This window comes from Canis aureus, chromosome 7, assembly GCF_053574225.1.
Source record: "Canis aureus isolate CA01 chromosome 7, VMU_Caureus_v.1.0, whole genome shotgun sequence".
Classification (NCBI taxonomy): Eukaryota; Metazoa; Chordata; class Mammalia; order Carnivora; family Canidae; genus Canis; species Canis aureus.
In genome coordinates, this window is record NC_135617.1 from 13,892,223 (window position 1) to 13,911,843 (window position 19,621).

A 19,621-nucleotide genomic window follows, 5' to 3' on the forward strand; every position below is an offset into this window, starting at 1 on the left:
CTGGTTTTCAGAGCTATGAATTGCTAATTCAAGTTAACTATTACAAAATATTCAAACATGCCAGGTCAAGAATGTCAACTATTCTACATAGCAAATCATAAAACAAGCAATAAAACCACCTTCTCTGAAATCCCATTTACAAGTCAGATTATATTGCTTTTTTTCCTGTCTGAAAACATTTCTTCTGTGTGATGTTTTCCTTACAGGTCACATGCTGCATCATGTGAATATTGGACTCAAGGTCAAACAATGTGTTCATCAGATTCCTTCTGTTACAATGGAAGCATCCATTCAGCCCATCACACGGACTGTTTTACGAGTGACACTGAGCATCTGTCCTGATTTTACTTGGAATGATCAGGTAAAAGTGGAAAATATCTATATCAATGAAAGCAGAAATATCTGTGCTGCAGGTTCAACTATATCTCCTTACAGCTGTCCTTGAGGCATATAGAAAACTCTAAAAAGAATATGCACTGAAGATTCATTTAAAACATTGTAGTAGTATTTGTTATCATCCTTTTAAAAACGTGATACAATATATTAATATGTCAAGCAGTGAGACCTCTACAGAACATCTTAGGTACCTGAAAGTTCAACATTGAGCAGTAGTTTAGTGGATTCAGTTACATAAAGTCTTTGCATAATTCTGTCTTCTTCAATTTTCTCTCTGGTATCTTCATTTTTGCCAACTCCACTTACTCTGTCATTTTAGCCCACTCTAAGGATCAACATTCTTTGTGCTTAAAGAGCCCTTTTAAAATCCTAATTTTTCTCAAACTGTCTATTTCCTCTTTTCTTTACCATTAGACACATAGAAAGGGACTTCTTTATTTTCTCCTGGTCACCATTTTCTTTCCTGCTGAGTCTGCTTTTCTCAGTGATCACCAAAACCTAACTGGTTGCCATAATAAATGACTTTTTTCTCAGTTATTTTCTTTACTTCTCTGAACATTCAGCATTATACATTGTCCTTCGTGAAAATGTCCTTCCTTGGCACCCAACACATTCCGGATTCTGTTTTTACCGCTTTTATTCTTCTTTCTAAATCTTTATGGTAACTATGTTTATAATTAGTCACATCTGTTTGTGACCTCTCCCCACCCTGGTATTCCCATACATAACTATTTCAGATATAATCATTTATAAAATATGTACAAGTAGATAATTTTGTGGTACATTGACCATATTTTATATTTTAGCTTTATTTTTTCATATATCAACATATGAAATCATATGTGTGTGTGTATATACAAATATGTATATATGCAAATATATATATATATATATATATATGAAGATGTACTCTGGGTCCTCTTCTTATTCTGTCAACATTTTTAAGGTCTATCTTTTGCAGCAGTTACTGTACAAAAACTACAGTAGAGATTGTAGATACAAAAGCAAATAAGTCTCAATCCTTTCAAGAAGTCAGTGAGGAAGCCAAGTAAATCTGTAATTGTAGTAGCAATGCCTACTTTACATGATTATCATAAGGTTCTAATTAAGTATAAGTAAATACCTTCTATATTACCCGAGATTTTTAGTATGTCTTTAATGTGAATTAATTTTATTCACAACATATTCACAACATGCTTAAAAATTACCCAACCATAGTCCTAATCCAAATTTACCAGTGATCTTAAACTGTCCTAACCAGTAATTCCTTCAATTTTCTCATCTGTAAACATGGATAATAATAATAATTTTCTTTCTCACAGAATTTCTGTGAGAGCTAAATGATATAAAATTATATTTAATATTTCTATAAACAAAAAATTTTACATAAAATATAAAATTAGTTAGCCATATACTCATATTTCATTTTATATTTAATATAGGGTTTTTGAAATGCATAAAGGTTTTATTTCCTTTTTTCACACTGCTTTCTTCTGTCAGTATCCATAAAAAAGTCCTCTACAGTTTAATTCATTAGATAGAATATTTGATAGTTTATATAGTTAACAGTTTCTATTCTTGGCTACAAGAATAGAAAACCTGACTTATCTTAAACTGACTTATGCAGAAAAATATTATCTTCCACAATTAAAGGTCCATGGGTAGAATAGACCTTAAAAATGATTGAGTCTATTTATGACTATCATTTAGGGCCCATCTTTTTGCTGTCCTGATACTCTTGAACACTTTCCAAATGTTTTCTATGCTTACTTGTTCACATTTAACTGGGAAAGATGAACTCACCCCTACTTCATCAACCCTGAGCATGGACCATAAGGCCTTTTCTTCAGTCTAATTGGGCCAGTATTGGGCACAAGCTGTTTGTTATAAGTGGAATACTCTGTAAGCTGATTGGCTTGTTCTAATCAAAATCATCCTGAGTAATGAGGTCACCTACTCCTGAGTCACATAAAAGAGATAGGGACACTGAACATGACTGGGCTTTGTTAGGGAAAATAAAAACAGAGGGAGAATAATGGGTATACAAAATACAGCATATCTATCTATCCAATGGAATATTATTTGTCAGTGAAAAAGAATGAAGTACTATTGCATGATACAACATGAATTAACCTTGAAAACATGGTAAATGAAAGAAGCCAGTCAAAGAAGACCACATATTATATGATTACATTTATATGAAATGTCCAATATATATAGGCAAATTTTTAAAAGAAAGTAGATTGTGGTTGTCAAGCTTGGAGATTGGGACAGTAGGGAAAGATAAATAGTGACTGCAGAAGAGTACAAGGTTTTTTTGGGGGGGTAATTCTAAAATTAGATTATGGAGATGGTTATACAACTTTATAAATCTCTTAAAACCACTGAACTGTATACTTTAATTGAGTAAACTTTGTTAAGTAAATTATATATCAATAAAGCTGTTAAAAAGAAAGAGAATAGGTGCTGGATTTGCAAACAACAATATCCCTTACTTGAGTTAAAATATACTTAGTATTAGAATATTTTTTTTCTTCTAGGTCCATGGGACAGTAGGAGAACCTTGGTGGATTTGGGTAGAAGACCCTACAAATGATCATATTTATCATTCAGAGTATTTTCTCGTTCTAAAAAAGCAGGTAAACATGGGTGTGTCACTCTTATTATGTTGCTATCATAGAAAGAAGAAAATATAAACTAAATAATTTCTGTTTTTACCATTTCTCTGTAATTTGATAGTGCCTTTAAAGCTTTATTTTTATATATATATTTTCTGTTTGGGTTCAAAGAAAACAGGAATTGGATTTGTATTCATGTAATTGTCTTGTATTTGTGTAATCAATGTGATCTTAGTTTGAGAAATGGAATTGTAATCTTTATCATGGTTTAAGACATGACTTTCAGAGGAAAGGAATATGTCACCTGGATAGGATAAATAATGTAATCGATAAAATAAAATTAAATAAATAAAAACAACTTTATACATTACAAAAATAAAATACTAAAGAGTATTCACTCACATTGTGAAAAGGACAATTTTTAAAATTTTCCATAAATCCCAAAAAACTCAATTTGATGCTAGCATATCTTTAACTGTGATGCTTCATCTGTGATTTCTCTTTTTATCATAGAGAAAGCAAGCTTTAGGCTGGGAACCATGGGAGGACAGCAATAGAATTTTACAGCAGTGTTTGTTTTCATGATTACCTTCTACTTATGCTAGATTCTGTTATTCCACTTAAGGTGGTAGTAGAATTCAAAGAAAAATATTAAGTAAATAATTTGGTAAAAATCATGATTTTATGAAGGAAGCTTGGGAAATTCTGATAGTGAATCAAACTGGTAATCTGTTAGTACATAATGATATACATATATAAATAATATAAATTGAGTATAAATTTTACTTTTATAATATCAGGTATCCTCAGCAGAGAACCACATAGAAATTTCTGAAGTGTCTGACTGTCTCAGCTATTTAGAAACCCAAGATAATTTTCTTATGTTTAGTACCTGTTTCTGTAGATAGCATTGTCTTAACAATAGACTAAGGCTTTTGGTATCAGAATATTCATATTCATTTGAGACTTTATTTCACATTAGGTCATTAGTAAAGAAGCTCAACTTCTGGTATTTACAATCCCTATTTTTGAGCCTTTGCCTTCCCAATATTACATCCGAGCAGTGTCTGATAGATGGTTAGGAGCTGAAGCTGTATGTATTATCAACTTTCAACATCTGATTCTACCAGAGAGACACCCTCCCCATACAGGTAACATTGAATAGTAACTTGAATCATCACTGATTTTGCAAAAAATGTTGTTTTAATTAAAGTTGCAAGTGTCTATGCTTTAAAGTTGTCTAAATCTGAATTAGAATCCAATTTATTTCTCAATATAGTTTGAAGAGCTTTTCAAATTCAAATCTATATATACATTTGGTAGAGCTTAATGGTGGGCCTTAATTTTGAGTTCCAAAAACATTAAGCCTAGTTCAATCATCATAGTTCTAAAAAACTGGAGACGCACTACTTCAGTATTATTATGCCTTTATCTGTATTTTTATACATAATCACTACAGTGTCTCCATATCTCCTTCCTTTTCCATTAAAGTATTGCCATTTAATCTGCTCTCTGGGAAACTTTTGAGGTATCCTTTTTCTTTGCGCTTCTTACTAGTTACTTAAACTTATTTCTAGTGTGTTAAATGAATTAATTAAAGTAAATTGCAGGGTTTTTTTCTTCATATAGTATGCTCCTGCACCAAAAAAAAGAAAGCTAATATTAAGAAGTCAGGTTATGATATCAGTACAGAATGGATTCACTATATGTCAAGTCATTCATCCTCCAAACAATATGTACCTTTTAAATTCTCTTCTCCCACACGCATATGATAAAAGGGTATATGGTAATCTGCAATATCATGTAACAGTTTTTCATGGTCATAACTAACAAAAATCCATTTTAGATTTTTGTAACATGAGGAAGCGTCTTTATATTTTGACTTATTAAAGAAGCAGAATTTCATGAATAAATGTTTAAAGTGGTAGTTTTAAACCCCCTATGTTCTATTTAAAAAAAAATCTTTAGATTGAGCTATTAGAGTATTAAACGTATTTCTTCTCATTGAGCCTTCATAATTAATGATTTCAAGAGGCCCTTAATTTAGAGAAAAATGGTCATTTTTTTCATATAATTCTTCTGAAGACCAACTTTTTCCAAAATAAAAATGTTATTTCTTATTATTTTTAATGAATACATTTTTTAACAGTACTTTGGGAAATGGAAGCAAGCATTAATGTCTTTGCCATTTTTGTCAAATGTATACCTTGTTTATTAGCTTATCTTGAAGAGAAATATTTTAGATTACAGCTTAAAACCACATTGATATCTTGACAGAACTAAAAAGTTTGTCAACATAGAGAAATGAGATTGCAATATCTACTTACACTTACATACTCATTGAATTGGACCTTTCTGCTTTTCTTCAATCAAATATGCCAAATATGATATCTAGAATCTCAAAATATGTAGAAATGTTCAGTGCTTTAATTTTAAAATATACGCTAACATCATCACTACTAGATCTCTTTGACTGCAGTACTTAATTTTAACATGCGTTAACATTATATTTTAATGCTCATTTAATCACTTCTCTGTTGAGTGGCCAAGCACATATCACCCTATTTATATAATTAGTTGACTTCTGACTACACTTTAAAAAGCAGTTAAATGCACCACCGTGACATCTCAGTTGATATTAGAAATGTATGATGTAACCTCAATGATTCCCAGTTCTTTTTGGCTGACTGTATGTGTGGCCACCCTGTTGAGGCTAAATCAAACAAGAAAATTCTTCATATTTCACAGAAGTGAATCATCATAATTTAGCATTGTCAGTATATACCAAAATGTTTATTTTTCAGCTCCTATTAAGAATATGTCTATGCTTTGATCAGCATTGCAAGTTAAAACTTCCTCCCTTCTTGAGTTTTCAGTGCTACAGAAAATTTAGGAGATTATGATATGCTATAGAGAATTTAGGCAGTCAGCTCTCAATTACATATCTATTAAATTAGAACTGTGGGACTAAGATAATATTTTAAAAATACATTTTTAAGTACAATTTTGGGGAAGAGAATTCTCTATACTTTCTCTTTTGAAACTGTGCTACAAAGATCTCACTCAGGATACAGACCACCATGTCCTTCCAGATTTTTTTTTCCTCCTTATTCAGACTTCAAATGGGTAGAATCCTCTTCAATGAAATAATCCTGAGAATAAAGCTGCCATCCAGGTTTCTAACTGATACCTTTCTGGATTGTGGGAAAATACAATGTCTGTCAAGTTCAAGAGCATATAGCTTTATTTCTCTAAATAATTTTAACTATCTAATCTCCTAGAGCTCTAGTTTATAGAATGAGATACAACTGAATTTGTTTGTTCCTGTGTTTTCTCAGCACAGTTCTTTTTTTTACCCAGGCATTCTCTGATTTGAAATTTACCTAAGTTTCTTCCGATAATTATTTTAAGTTTATTTTAGTTTACATTGGGTAAATAAATAGCTCACTCAACGATTATGGTTTGGTTAGTTTTCTAACAGATCAAAGGAAATTTGTTATTGGTAACCATTTTAGTATTGCAATTTTGCAGGTGGTTTTCCTTTTTCTACAGATTAGGGTAGATTTAATTTTCTTCTACACCAGGCATCTTTTCATATACCTGTCATTCAGATTACTTTTCTGATTAGAAAAGAGAGATATATGTAGCATTATAGTTGGTATATGAGGAACTCTCCCAGAAAAGCATCCAATATATCAATATTATAAATGTGGTAATGGGGGGAGGGAAGACCTGTAACTAGTATATAAAAATTGATATTAAGCTTTTTTTCCCCTCCAATGAATCAAGGATTGTTATAATTTTTCCTGAGAGAGAGTGTTCAGTATTTTGCATTTTTTCCAGTTATTGTATAGCAGTACCTGTTTCATCTTTTCAGAATTACTGGATCTTCAGCCTTTACCAATCACAGCTTTGGGATGTGAAGCATATGAAGCACTGTACAACTTTAGCCACTTTAACCCTGTGCAGACACAAATATTTCATACACTGTATCACACGGACTGTAATGTCCTACTTGGAGCACCCACGGGATCAGGAAAGACCGTTGCTGCCGAATTAGCTATCTTCAGAGTCTTCAACAAGTACCCTACTTCAAAGGTCTGTTTGAAGGAGTCACATGCTTACATTAAATTAGGAAACGCAGTTCATAATCTGTAAACTAGCAAGTTCTAAACACACAGCAGGACTCAGTGAGTAGATTTGTCACTCTCTCAGTGAATTTTCTGGAGGGACGAGATTGGTATTAGAATAACTGGCCAGAAAAAAAAAAATTATATTAATCTTTGGAGTCCTCTAGTTAGGTTTCTAATGTACATGTTAGTTTCCACATGTCCTTTCCTTATTGTAAGATACCTAATTCATAGCCATATTTATAAGATAAAGACTTTTAAGCAAATCCTTTTGCTATAAAGAAATGCTAGTACAGTTTGATTATACACATGAGATACAGAGGCAGTTTTTATTCCACATTTCTGCAAATGGCCAAACTATTAATGTAAAATAATGTGATAAGTCAGATAAGTATTGATTTTATGCTTTCTTGAAATGTGAAGTACATACAGTTTAGAAGGACTATTTTTCAAGAGAGCTAATTCATACATTGTGATTGGAATTACATGGTATTTTCCTCATCTTGTATTATTTTAGAAATGCTTTAACTTCTTTTTTCAGTGATTTTCTATTAGTGACTTTCCTTCCCTACTTAACGTGAAGTCTTCCTAATTCTGAGTATATTTTGTGGTTATCAATATATTATAAGACATACAACAGGAGAGCTCTACTCTAAATTTGAAACATTTTAATAAGAAGAAATTTTTTTTCACTGAACAATCTACAATATTAAAGACCAGTTGCTGTTGTTGTTATTAAAAGGGTAGAACACCTAAAATGTGTGACTGTCATCTTTTATAAAATCTGCATTAAAATTTAAACAACCATATTTATCTCTCTTTAGAATTTCAAAAGTAGTAACTTTTTTCATTCAGATAATTCTTGATCATAATACCAGGGAAAACTTTTCTTTTCATCAGAATATGAATACCTACAGAAAATACCTTCAGTTTTTTTTTTAGTATTTAAAATTTTCTTTTTTTTTTTTTTTTTTTTTTTTTTTATTTATTTATTTTTTTATTGGTGTTCAATTTACTAACATACAGAATAACACCCAGTGCCCGTCACCCATTCACTCCCACCCCCCGCCCTCCTCCCCTTCTACCACCCCTAGTTCGTTTCCCAGAGTTAGCAGTCTTTACGTTCTGTCTCCCTTTCTGATATTTCCCACACATTTCTTCTCCCTTCCCTTATTTCTATGTCAGCTTTTTTATGTTGTATTTCTGTCCTACTTTGGATAAAGGTAGTTTGAACAATTTAATGACTTTTCTCATTAATTTAAAATTTTAAGCTTTTCAGTAATAAAAGAAACGTTTTAAAACTACACTATCATATATAGATGGAGTTTACCTTTATTTGAAAACAATGTCCCTGAGTTCATGAGATCTTTTTACCCTCCCCTTCCCTTTCAGGCAGTATATATTGCACCCTTAAAGGCCCTGGTACGTGAAAGAATGGATGACTGGAAAGTAAGGATAGAGGAAAAACTTGGTAAAAAGTAAGTTCTTGCTTATTCAGAAACCATGCTTTGAATAACCTAAAAAGAACAACAAATAAAAGATTTGCATAAACCTGTTGAATGCCTTTACAATGATCTTCATAGGCTTTTATTCTAAAGGAATTGTGATGAATGTTAAAATGTTACCAATATTCCCATTGTTTTAATATTGGAAAATGAATGTCCTTAAATTATTTAATATGAATGTTTTTGCTTGGCAAGATAATTTTTCAAAATTTCTAAATTCTCGGGGGATCCCTGGGTGGCTCAGCGGTTTAGCACCTGCCTTCGGTCCAGGGCATGATCCTGGAGTCTCAGGATCGAGTTCCACATCAGGTTCCCTGCATGGAACCTGCTTCTCCCTCTGCCTATGTCTCTCTCTGCCCCCTCTCTCTCTCTCTCTGTCTCTCATGAATAAATAAATAAAATCTTCAAAAAAAAAAATAAAAATAAACAAATACATTTTTAAATTCTAAAACAAAAGAAGTTTTGTCTCTTTACTTTTCTTTCATATCATTCAGAGTGTCTCCCAGAAACCACGTAGAGGGCATTTGACATGTAAACAATTAATAGAAAAACAGAAATTCATAAAGAACATGACTTTTAAAAAAATATTTTAATATTGCACAAGATTATTAATTGTGGGATTGTTTTTAATAGCAAGATTGCAGGTAACCTTAGTACCCAGTAGAACATGACTAAATAAATTGTGGTACATTTACACAATGCAAAATATTGTATTGTTCTATAAAGAATGAACTTTTTATATACTGAAAGAATGATCTCCAGTGATACTATAGAAAATGTTTTTAAGTAAAGCATTCTATCTTTTTTTTTAATGGTAAAGAATATAAATGTGTGGTTGCTTTAGAACAAGAACCAGGTGACTAGAGGATAGACATGTTACAGAGACTGTTCACCACACATTCACTGAACCCATATGAATATATTACATATTCATAAATTGTAAAAATAAAAAATGAATAAAAATAAGCAAAAGCTTTGGGAACACTTTACTTGGGGAAACTAATCTTGCCCTTTTTTTGTTCTTTGAGGATTAAGACAGATGCTAAAATTATTTAGTGATTACCTGAAATTTAGAGTTGGCCTCCAGATTACCCTCTTTCTCTCTATAAAACTGGGGTCTTCTTTTTTTTTTTTTTTTTAAGATTTAATTTACTTATTCATGAGAGACACAGATTGAGAGAGAGACAGACAGACAGACACAGGCAGAGGGAGAAGCAGGCTCCATGCAAGGAGCCTGACATGGGACTCAATCCCGGTCTCCAGGATCACGCCCTGGGCCGAAGGTGGCGCTAAACCACTGAGCCACCCAGGCTGCCCCAAAAAACTGGGGTTCCTTAGAATGAGGTAGCACATATTTCCCTCAGCATATGTTGTTTATGTCCTACTATGTTTGAATTTGCCTGTAATATCTATAGAAAAAAGAAATGAAGCTTACACATAATTATATTCTTAATGAATGCCTCTTTTTGTCTTAATAAGTTAACACTTTCCCTCATTAGAAAGGTATTTATTCCAACATATGGAGAAGGAAGTATGAGTTCAACACTGTAAAAACACATAGGGCAGAGACTTTGTAAACATAATCATAGCAAAGTTTGACATATCCTCGTAAAAGCTAAATTATCAGTGATTTGAATTTATACATTCTTTTAGAATTCTTAAGAAATGTATTTTGGACTCGACTCACAGAAACTTTCAGAAATGAGAGGGAGAGGGAGATAAAGTAGTGTTAAGCATTATAAATTTTTGTTTTGAAAGGTATTTTTGCTTTTCCAAGGTCATGAGTTATTAGAGAAAGGTATCATTTTTCTTCCCTTCCAGAGTTATTGAACTAACTGGGGATGTGACTCCTGATATGAAATCCATTGCTAAAGCTGACCTTATCGTCACTACTCCAGAGAAGTGGGATGGAGTCAGTAGAAGCTGGCAAAATAGGAACTATGTGAAACAAGTCACTATTCTCATCATAGATGAGATCCATCTGCTTGGTGGGTACCACTGTATATCTGATACCAGTTTGCGCATTTTGACTCTCATACTTGCCGCAGGCGGCATCAGGACTTGTTAAATGATTAACATGTATTATTCCTATTTCCCAGGGGAGGAGAGAGGCCCTGTTCTAGAAGTCATTGTATCTCGAACAAATTTCATCTCATCGCACACAGAAAAGCCTGTTAGAATAGTTGGACTATCTACCGCATTAGCTAATGCCAGAGACCTTGCCGACTGGCTCAATATTCATCAGGTACATGGAAGACTGATAAATAGGCATCTAATACAGTGGCTTAGCTGGCTTTATTAAGGATTATTGTAATATTATAAGCTTACATACAAAAACTGAAAATGACTTCTTTCTTGTTTTACTCTAGATGGGCTTGTTCAACTTCCGACCATCAGTACGCCCAGTTCCACTGGAAGTTCACATTCAAGGCTTCCCAGGTCAACATTACTGTCCTCGTATGGCCAGTATGAATAAACCTACATTCCAAGGTAAGCTTTAGATCCTTGGAATGAATAGCAGCCATTTTGTATGGGAGACTTTAAGTACACTCTAGGTAATTCAGATTTCTTTGAACGCATGATACTGCTCCAACTTATACATATGTGTAAAACTTAAGCTTATGCTAAGGCATAAAAATGTTTGTTGAATTAACTATTGAAAATGGAGAAATTTAATAGATGATACTGTCTTGGTAGTAGAAAAAGAAGTATGTATTTTTTTTAAAGTAATTAAATAATTCTTAAAGTTAATCTATTAAGTTATTTTTCTAATGGTAGTAGCTTGAACAAATGATAAATAGGAGCTATAAGTATAGAAAAAAAATCACATAATCTTTACCAGAAACCATAAAACTTACAAATTTCAGTACTTTTTTTTAAACAATGCTTCTGTTTTTGTTTGGTTTTATTTTTTGGTTTTCCCTTCCTAACAAATTAGGCAAACAGGAAAGATTTAAGAATAACACTCCTATTTCATTGAAACATGTTTTGTTTAGGCTACATAAGGAATATTTATTATATCAATTAAAAATAACTTCCAAAATAAATTCTCTAATGTGAACTGCTGTTGATTGTGAGGTGACAGTTGTGAGGTGACTTTTTAGCTGCTGTAATTAGCCTTATGACAGAAGCAAAGTATTGATTGTGAACTAGAGACCAATCTTGGCAGTTCAGATTATTTACACCTCCACAGAAGCATTGTATAAAATCACTAATGAACAATAAATCTGCCGTGAGCTGTTCAGCCACACCTGTTCTTGCAGCAGCAAAAATCCATTAAATGTTGAGGTTTAAAAAAGAGACAGATTCATTCATGATTATGTGTACAAATGATACCAATATTGCACTAATATGTGTATTTTAAACATTGTATTTCTAATATAATTTATCAAAGCATTGTCATTTATATTCTGTAATATTCTGATAAGCTGTGAGTGAAAAATAACATAAATGAGTTTATCTTTCATGGTATTTATTGTGATTGCTTATGTTTACTTAGGGAATGGCCAATTGCATACCAATGATTGAAATGAAGCATTTTGTGTTATATAAATCAATAGTAAATAACTGAAACATATTTCTCTAAATATGATATCAGTATAGTAGCTGTCCTTATAAACTACTTATTATCCTTGTAATGTATCACTATATTTCTTTGAGTTTAGAAATGTGATTTTATCATGGCTTCATTTCTCACTCTTAGGGGCTAAATATAGTCAAGGTCATGTCAACATTTTTGTTATAAACCTAGTTTCTTAATCCATAAAAAGAAATTCTGCAGCTCACATTTCAAACAAGAAATTACAAAAAAAGTTGAACTTATTATGTAAACCTTTTAAATATCTCTGTTTTAAGAGACCTGTGTACACATAAGTATAAATTTTACTTGTGCCATCTTATCAGCATTTTGGAGCCAATGTAAAGAAATCTTGTTTCCAATTAGGTCAAATGATTTATGTGGCTCTCTAGGTAATTTTTTCTTTTAGTCCTATGACTCAGGTTTCAAACTATTCATTTCCTCTTCTGTATGTCTACTTTCCATGTGCCATCACTCAGATATAGACTCAGGCATGATATTCTCTTCCACTCTCTTCAGCATTCTCTTCATCTCTCCACTTGAAGCCTTACACATATGTTTGGGAAAAATGGAAAACTTTTGTTTGACTTATCTCTGACTAGTTTATTGATACAAAGTCTCAATTATTCCATCAATGAGTAATGAAAAAATAAAAGGAATTTCTGTGGCTTTTCTTACAGAGTTTTCATCACTCTACATAACTTGACTCTACCTGGACCCCAGGACCAATTAACTCTGTAATATCATTGTTTAGGCGAGCAGAAACACAAATCCAAAAACTCCACCTTAGATTGATTGAATATTTGTATAGAGCTGTTACCTGAAGGGTCTCAGCTTTTCTAAGTGTCACCTGCCTCAGCAGCTCAGAATATAGCTGAGAACTAACACAGTTAAATTTCCCCTGTCCAGGCAATAAACTCCCCCTGAGTGGGTTTATCCTCCTTTCCTTTCCTGTCATTTCTCTAATATTGCTAACAGATCCAAGTAGAATTCATGATCAATTACATTAAATTTCATTAATCCATTTGATATCCTAATGACATTCAAATTCTGTTATAAGTAACTTACCCTTTTATTTTCCACAACTTTTCAATAGCAATTAGAAGCCATTCTCCAGCCAAACCTGTTTTGATATTTGTCTCATCAAGAAGGCAAACTCGTCTTACTGCTTTGGAACTAATTGCCTTTCTGGCTACTGAAGAAGATCCAAAGCAGTGGTTGAATATGGATGAAAGAGAGGTAAGCAATCTATTTTACTTTTATTTCTTATACATGCCAAGTTATAATATAATGGAAATTACACATTTAATGATGTTTAGTTTTAATCCATACTAAAAATTTAATTTAGCAAGGCAGAAATTTAGAGAAAAAATAGGAAATGCATAATACTGCCACCTTAACACTATTAATATTTTGATGTGTTTTCTTGCAATATTTTCCTGATAAATACTTTTTTTTATATACCCATATTTCATCTCTTCCCTTTAACATCATCACGTATATATATTATAATATTCATATTTGTTTTTCTATTTGAGTGTTCACTGCCCTCATGGAACTTAGAATCAATTTTGCAAAATTAACTTTCTTTAAAATATATAACATGACCATTCTAAAAAATTTAGAAAACACCAAATGTGAAAATTAGAAACCTGTTGTTATCCTGCAATGAAGTAGTAAACATCCTTAAAATTGAAGCAACTGTAATTTTTCATGTCTACACAATTATATTCTACTAATTGGCTATCCCATTAAATAATCGTGCATCATTATCATAGGTTTTTCTTTATTTAGACTTATTTCCTCATTATAAACTTAAAATTAATGAGTCAAATAATATGGATATTCTTATACCTTTTCATATATACTACTAATTATTTTCCAAAAGGGTTGTACCAAATGATGTTCTTACCATTGATACATGTATCATCAGCAGTATATGAGAGTAACAGTTTTACCATATCCTCATTTGTTGTAATTTATTGATATATTATAAGTAAAATATTCCTTATTATTTTAATGTACATCTTGATTTTTGTGTGATTGAACTTTTTTTCATATATTTGTTTACTATTGGTCTTTTTTTTTTTGTCTGTTCCTTTGGACTTTTATCTTTTGCAGTGTAGCATTTTTCTTAATAGATTTGTATAAGAGCCTTAGCAAATTAAAACACACAGACAGGGCAGCCCAGGTGGCTCAGCGGTTTAGCACCACCTTCAGTCCAGGGCCTGATCCTGGAGACTCGGGATCGAGTCCCACGTCGGACTCCCTGCATGGAGCCTGCTTCTCCCTCTGCCTGTGTTTCTGCCTCTCTCTCTCTCTCTCTTTCTCTCTCTCTGTGTGTGTGTGTATGTCTATCATGAATAAATAAATCTTTAAAAAAGAAAACACACACACACACCCCTCTGAAACTTCATATAACAATCTTTTCCATAAATATTTATTACTACATACATATACACACATTAGTCCCTCATCTGCTCTTATTAATTTTGCTAATTCCTTGGATGTCTTTTTGTCTTATAGCTTTTTACAAATAGTAGATTTTGCATTTTGGGGTGGCTAGGTGACACAGTTAAGCATCCAACTCTTGGTTTTAGCTTGGGTCATAAAATCAAGCCCCACAAGGGGCTGTGCACTAAGTGCAGAGTATACTTGAGTGTCTCTCTCCTCTCCTTCTCTTTTCTAATGAATAAGTTTAAAAAAAACTTAAAAAAAAAAGTTTTTGCATTTTATATGATACAGTCAGTTAATATGGTACTTTGTGATTCCTTCTACTACTTATAAATGTAGATATTCCTCTTTCCCTCCATAGATTTATAAATAAATTTATCTTCTGCTTTTCTAGTTTTTTAGAGATATTTTTATTATTGGAATTATGATGAAAAAGTAGGTGAAATCGGTAATAAAATTGTTTCATTGTCTCCCTTCTCTCTCCATAACTGATTGCTTTGCAAATTCAGATTATACCAAAAACCTATAAAGCAGGTCTTCCAGTTGTTGAATCCCCTAATTACCTTAAAATAGGAGGACTTCTTAACCCAGTAAATCTTCAAAATAAAGTATTAGGAAGCTGGAACACCCCTTCAAGTGTATCATTGATATGAAATCATACTGCAGCATGAGGAAACGTCAAAAGTAATATCCTTCCATATTTCTCATCAAGAAGTGATTTCAAAAGTTTGTGAGCATATACTTCCATGTCCCTTGGATTCTCAGTTTGATAACCACCACTTCCATCATTAACCTCAAACTATTGTTGGGTTTTAACATTACTCTCTCAGCCTTCAAATCCAAGACAGAAATATGAGAAGGCCTGAGCATCACTTTTAAGCATGCAGCAGGGAAAATCTTCCCCTTTTTGGCCTCTATATAGGAGGAAATATTCAGATGCTGGCTGTCTGTGGTGTAGTCTTTTACAAAACTTTAGCTGGTTATATCTAATCGCTCTCTGGTTCTTTTGCAATCCCATCTCAATATTCTCTAGCCAGTAGACTAAATTATAAAGTTCCCTACAACCAACACACACTATATTCAGAAGTGAAGGGAAGAGAAAAGAAAGAAGTGAAACTAGTTAAAAGGTTTTAAGCAACGGAAATTACTTAGTCCAATTTGCATTTTAAGATCGCTTTTGCCGCTTAGTGGAAAATGGATCGAAGTGGAGGTTAACCATGGAATTAATGATGAATGGACCTAGGGGCCACCTAGGGTGGTGACAGTGAGAATGGAAAGGTATCTTGGCCTAGATTCAGTAGGTGAGAAATGGAGGTTGGGAAAATAAAAAGAATCAAGAGTGACTCCCCAGTTATTAACTATAAACATCTGAGGAAATAATGGTGTCATTTTATGAAATGGGGAGACCTGAAAGTATAGGATGAAAAGGAAGTAGAAGACAGATTTGAGGCCAAGAGGAGGAGAAAAAGAAAAAAGTTATATTTTTTTGTACTTCTTGGAAGTACAAATCAGGTGCTGATTTGTACTTCCAAGACATTCAGGTCAACTAGATATAGGAAGTCTATAAATCCCACAGAGGATATGAAATGAACATATGAACTTGGGAGCGTCATCATAGAAGCAGCCTTTCCACCCAGGTAAGCACAGGAGACTCTGGGACAGTGTTTGGAGAACCAGAGGGCCAGGCTTTGAAAGGAACTCAAGGTAGAGCTTGGGTAGAAAATGAGGAAGCCAGCAGAGAACACTGAGAAGGTAATGTCAGTAAGGAAAGTCATAAAACATTGTAGACAAGATTTTGTGAAGGAGAGGGGGCTTAACTACCTCAAATATTAATGGGAGTTAAGTGAGATGAGCCGAGAAACACCCATGGGATTTAGCACTCAGGCATCCAGAATGAACGTGCCAAGCAGCAACTCTGACCACTCATAATCACAAGTTCAAATTTGGTGGAGTTTCTCCTAATGACAGTTTTCTTTCCTTTTTTTTTTTTTTTTTTTAAGATTTTATTAATTTATTTAACACAGAGAGAGCACAAGCAGAGGCAGTGGGAGAGGAAGAAACAGGCTTCCCACTGAGCAGGGAGCCCAATGCAGGGCTCAATCCCAAGATCCTGGGATCATGACCTGAGAAGGCAGAAGTTTAACCTACTGAGCCCCCCAGGCACCCCTAATGACAGTTTTCTATAGTTCTTTTGATTCATTTGGTTTTTCATTCAACATATAAATTGACCTCTTCCTTATAGGTAAGAAGTTAGTACTAGGCTTTGAGAACGGACTCTGAAATTATTGAAAATCAGAAATTAAGTTGAGCTTAATAGAGCGTAACCACATTTTCAACTTGAAAATCTGTTTTATTATCAAACCAAAACAGATTTAGCTTGTGATACAGAAGTCTTATCCCAAGTGCTTTCTATTTTGATCAGGCCACAGACCTCTTAATGACTGACGAGTAGAGAACCTATTAGACTAAGAATATTAAGTATCAAAACAGACATTATCCACAGATTTGCTGAACATTGGACATTTGAATTTAGTTGGTCCTTATAGAATAGTTGTGTAATCCAAAGCAGCTACAAGATACAAGGTTTTTTTATTTTGCCATAGTTGATATCATGCATGTCTTAATGAAGAAAGAGGCAAAGGTCTTATGCTTAGTAATAATTGATATGTTTATGGAGTATAGTCCATTAAAGGCTTATATTATGTCATTTAATCATGAATTCCGGGAGGATTGTTCTTGTTATCCCAGTCTTACAGATACAAAAATTGAAACTTGAAAGAATTCAGTAATTTGCCCAATAAAATAAATGGAGATCAGAAACTCCAGACCAAGCCAGCTGACCCAGAAACTTTGTTTTCTCACTCTGCCATACAGTAACTGAAATCTTTGACAACATACTGGCTAGAGAATATGGAAAAGTCACAGCACACATATGTGTTTTGATAAGGATGGGAACATACAGTAAAAACAGAAAAGTCAGTAGCTCCAATATCAAACACAGGCAACCAACAAGAACTATGCCGTCCTCAGTCATGAGTGGTGACATTTTAGTTTATAAAAAAGATACTTTTAGATACTCTTAATTTTTAGGCATAGGACTGGAAATACTCAAATACTAAAGAATAAATACATTTGTTAAACATCTTCATAGCTCCCCAGTTATGTGAGTGCAGTACATAGTTCATTATTTCAGATCCTACCTGTTTTTTTGCCCACAGTCTAAAACAGTAATGCCCAGACTTAAGCCAAATGAATAATTCCATTATTTTAAGTAGTTATTTTAAGTATATCACACTCGTGTGGTAATTAGAAGGTGGCATTGTGGTTGAGACCAGGGACTGGAGCCAGGCCTCCTGGGGTCAATACTGACTGCCCATTACAAGCTACATGACCTTGATGGAGTGTTCAGCCTCTGAGCCTTACCCTTTCATCTATAAAAAATAATAATAATCATCTATCCTTACAGGATTGTTGATAAGTATTAGGTGCAATAAGTTATTTAGTATAGTTAGAATAAGCCTGGAATAGAGGTAAATGTACAATAACTGTTAACTGTTATTACCGTTACAGTATAGCAACATCAAATATGTTTTAAGTAGACAAGTTCTTTTTTTCTGAAATCTCTGTAGTTAAATTTGCTATTATTTTTATAATATTTTGCTTATGTTCCTCCACCAATTTAATTCATATTAATACAGTATTTGTTCCTTAAAATTCTGCTACCGTAGCAAATTAATTTTATAACGTCCTTTTCATCAGCTTCGTTAAAAGCTTTGCAATAGATGGAAATAGTCTCCAAACATGTATTAGAATCTGAACTTTCCAAAAACAGAAATAAGCATAAAATGTATATTCCAGAATAAATATGAAGCACTGACTTGAATTACCTACCAAGAGCATAGTGAGTTAAATTAGAAATATTAATAAGGAAAAATATTTAATATTTCAGCCTACAACCCAGTTTTGAAATTGCTATCATAAGAATTAGGACAAACTAAGTAGCAAACACTGAAAATAGTATTGTTTGTTTAGCAGACAGAGCAGAGATTTACACGTTATTGTTTAGATTTCATTTATATACTTAATTCACATGTAATCATATCCTTAATTATACATATAAATATATTTATGTATTAACAGTATGGTAAATCATTTTCAGGTGTCATTGGGGCTTCAGAGAGGACAACAAGGAATATATTATGACAAGTATTGGCAAAGATTAGAAACTTACTGTCGTTATTTAATTAATACTATTTTAAAATTTCTTTTCCCTTAGTAGATCAGTAGAATGTTCGAAAGTGCTTCTTTAATTTTAGTTTTTTTCCCCTTCAGTGTATGGGGTTTATCATACAGAAGTGTATTTTAAGAAATTAACCCTTGGTAATTATAAGGACATGTTTTAACTTTAACATCTGTACCAGATGTGATATATTTAATTATCTTTATTTTTAAAAAGTCTTCGTAACTTACATTATTCTTCTGTATGCTGCATCTTTTATTGAGCATTTTAGACAATTGATAAGCATTATTCAGTGGCATATGGTCTGAGTCTGACGTGCTTTGAAAAGAGTACAGAGTTTTCTGATAATGAGGATTCTGTGAAAATGGGAAAACCAGCACAACAGATATGCTTTGAGAAAGTATGGGTTTTTAGCATCTTGAAACAATATATCACACTCAAAGGGACAGAATTGGGCTGTACAATCTGTTAGCTCATTCTTGTCCAATCTGGTCTCCTCCTTTCTTTTGGAGCCAGCATTGTCATCAACTCACTGAATTATATTCTGACTGGAATGTATTTCAGGCACAGAGTAATGTATCTACTTAAATGGAATCCTATATTTCTACAAAAGCTTTTGAGTATAATAAATTTAAAATATAAAAAAAATTCTATTAAGTTAAAGTAATTGGTTCAACAGTTTACATATGTGCCTCCTCCCC

The 19,621-nt window shown here is 32.8% G+C and overlaps 1 protein-coding gene across 8 annotated transcripts in view; it reads left to right on the forward strand.

Annotated features, from left to right (window-relative positions):
* The window catches only part of ASCC3 (activating signal cointegrator 1 complex subunit 3), a 335,679-nt gene that overhangs the window by 219,689 nt on the left and 96,369 nt on the right, over positions 1–19,621 (forward strand). For all 8 annotated transcript variants that reach the window (XM_077902962.1, XM_077902966.1, XM_077902963.1 and 5 more), the window contains 9 exons: positions 207–361; positions 2,937–3,035; positions 3,997–4,165; positions 6,892–7,112; positions 8,537–8,622; positions 10,471–10,637; positions 10,749–10,894; positions 11,019–11,139; positions 13,323–13,465. In XM_077902962.1, coding sequence (XP_077759088.1) covers positions 207–361; positions 2,937–3,035; positions 3,997–4,165; positions 6,892–7,112; positions 8,537–8,622; positions 10,471–10,637; positions 10,749–10,894; positions 11,019–11,139; positions 13,323–13,465 — 1,307 coding nt within the window. The remainder of the gene's footprint in view (positions 1–206; positions 362–2,936; positions 3,036–3,996; positions 4,166–6,891; positions 7,113–8,536; positions 8,623–10,470; positions 10,638–10,748; positions 10,895–11,018; positions 11,140–13,322; positions 13,466–19,621) is intronic.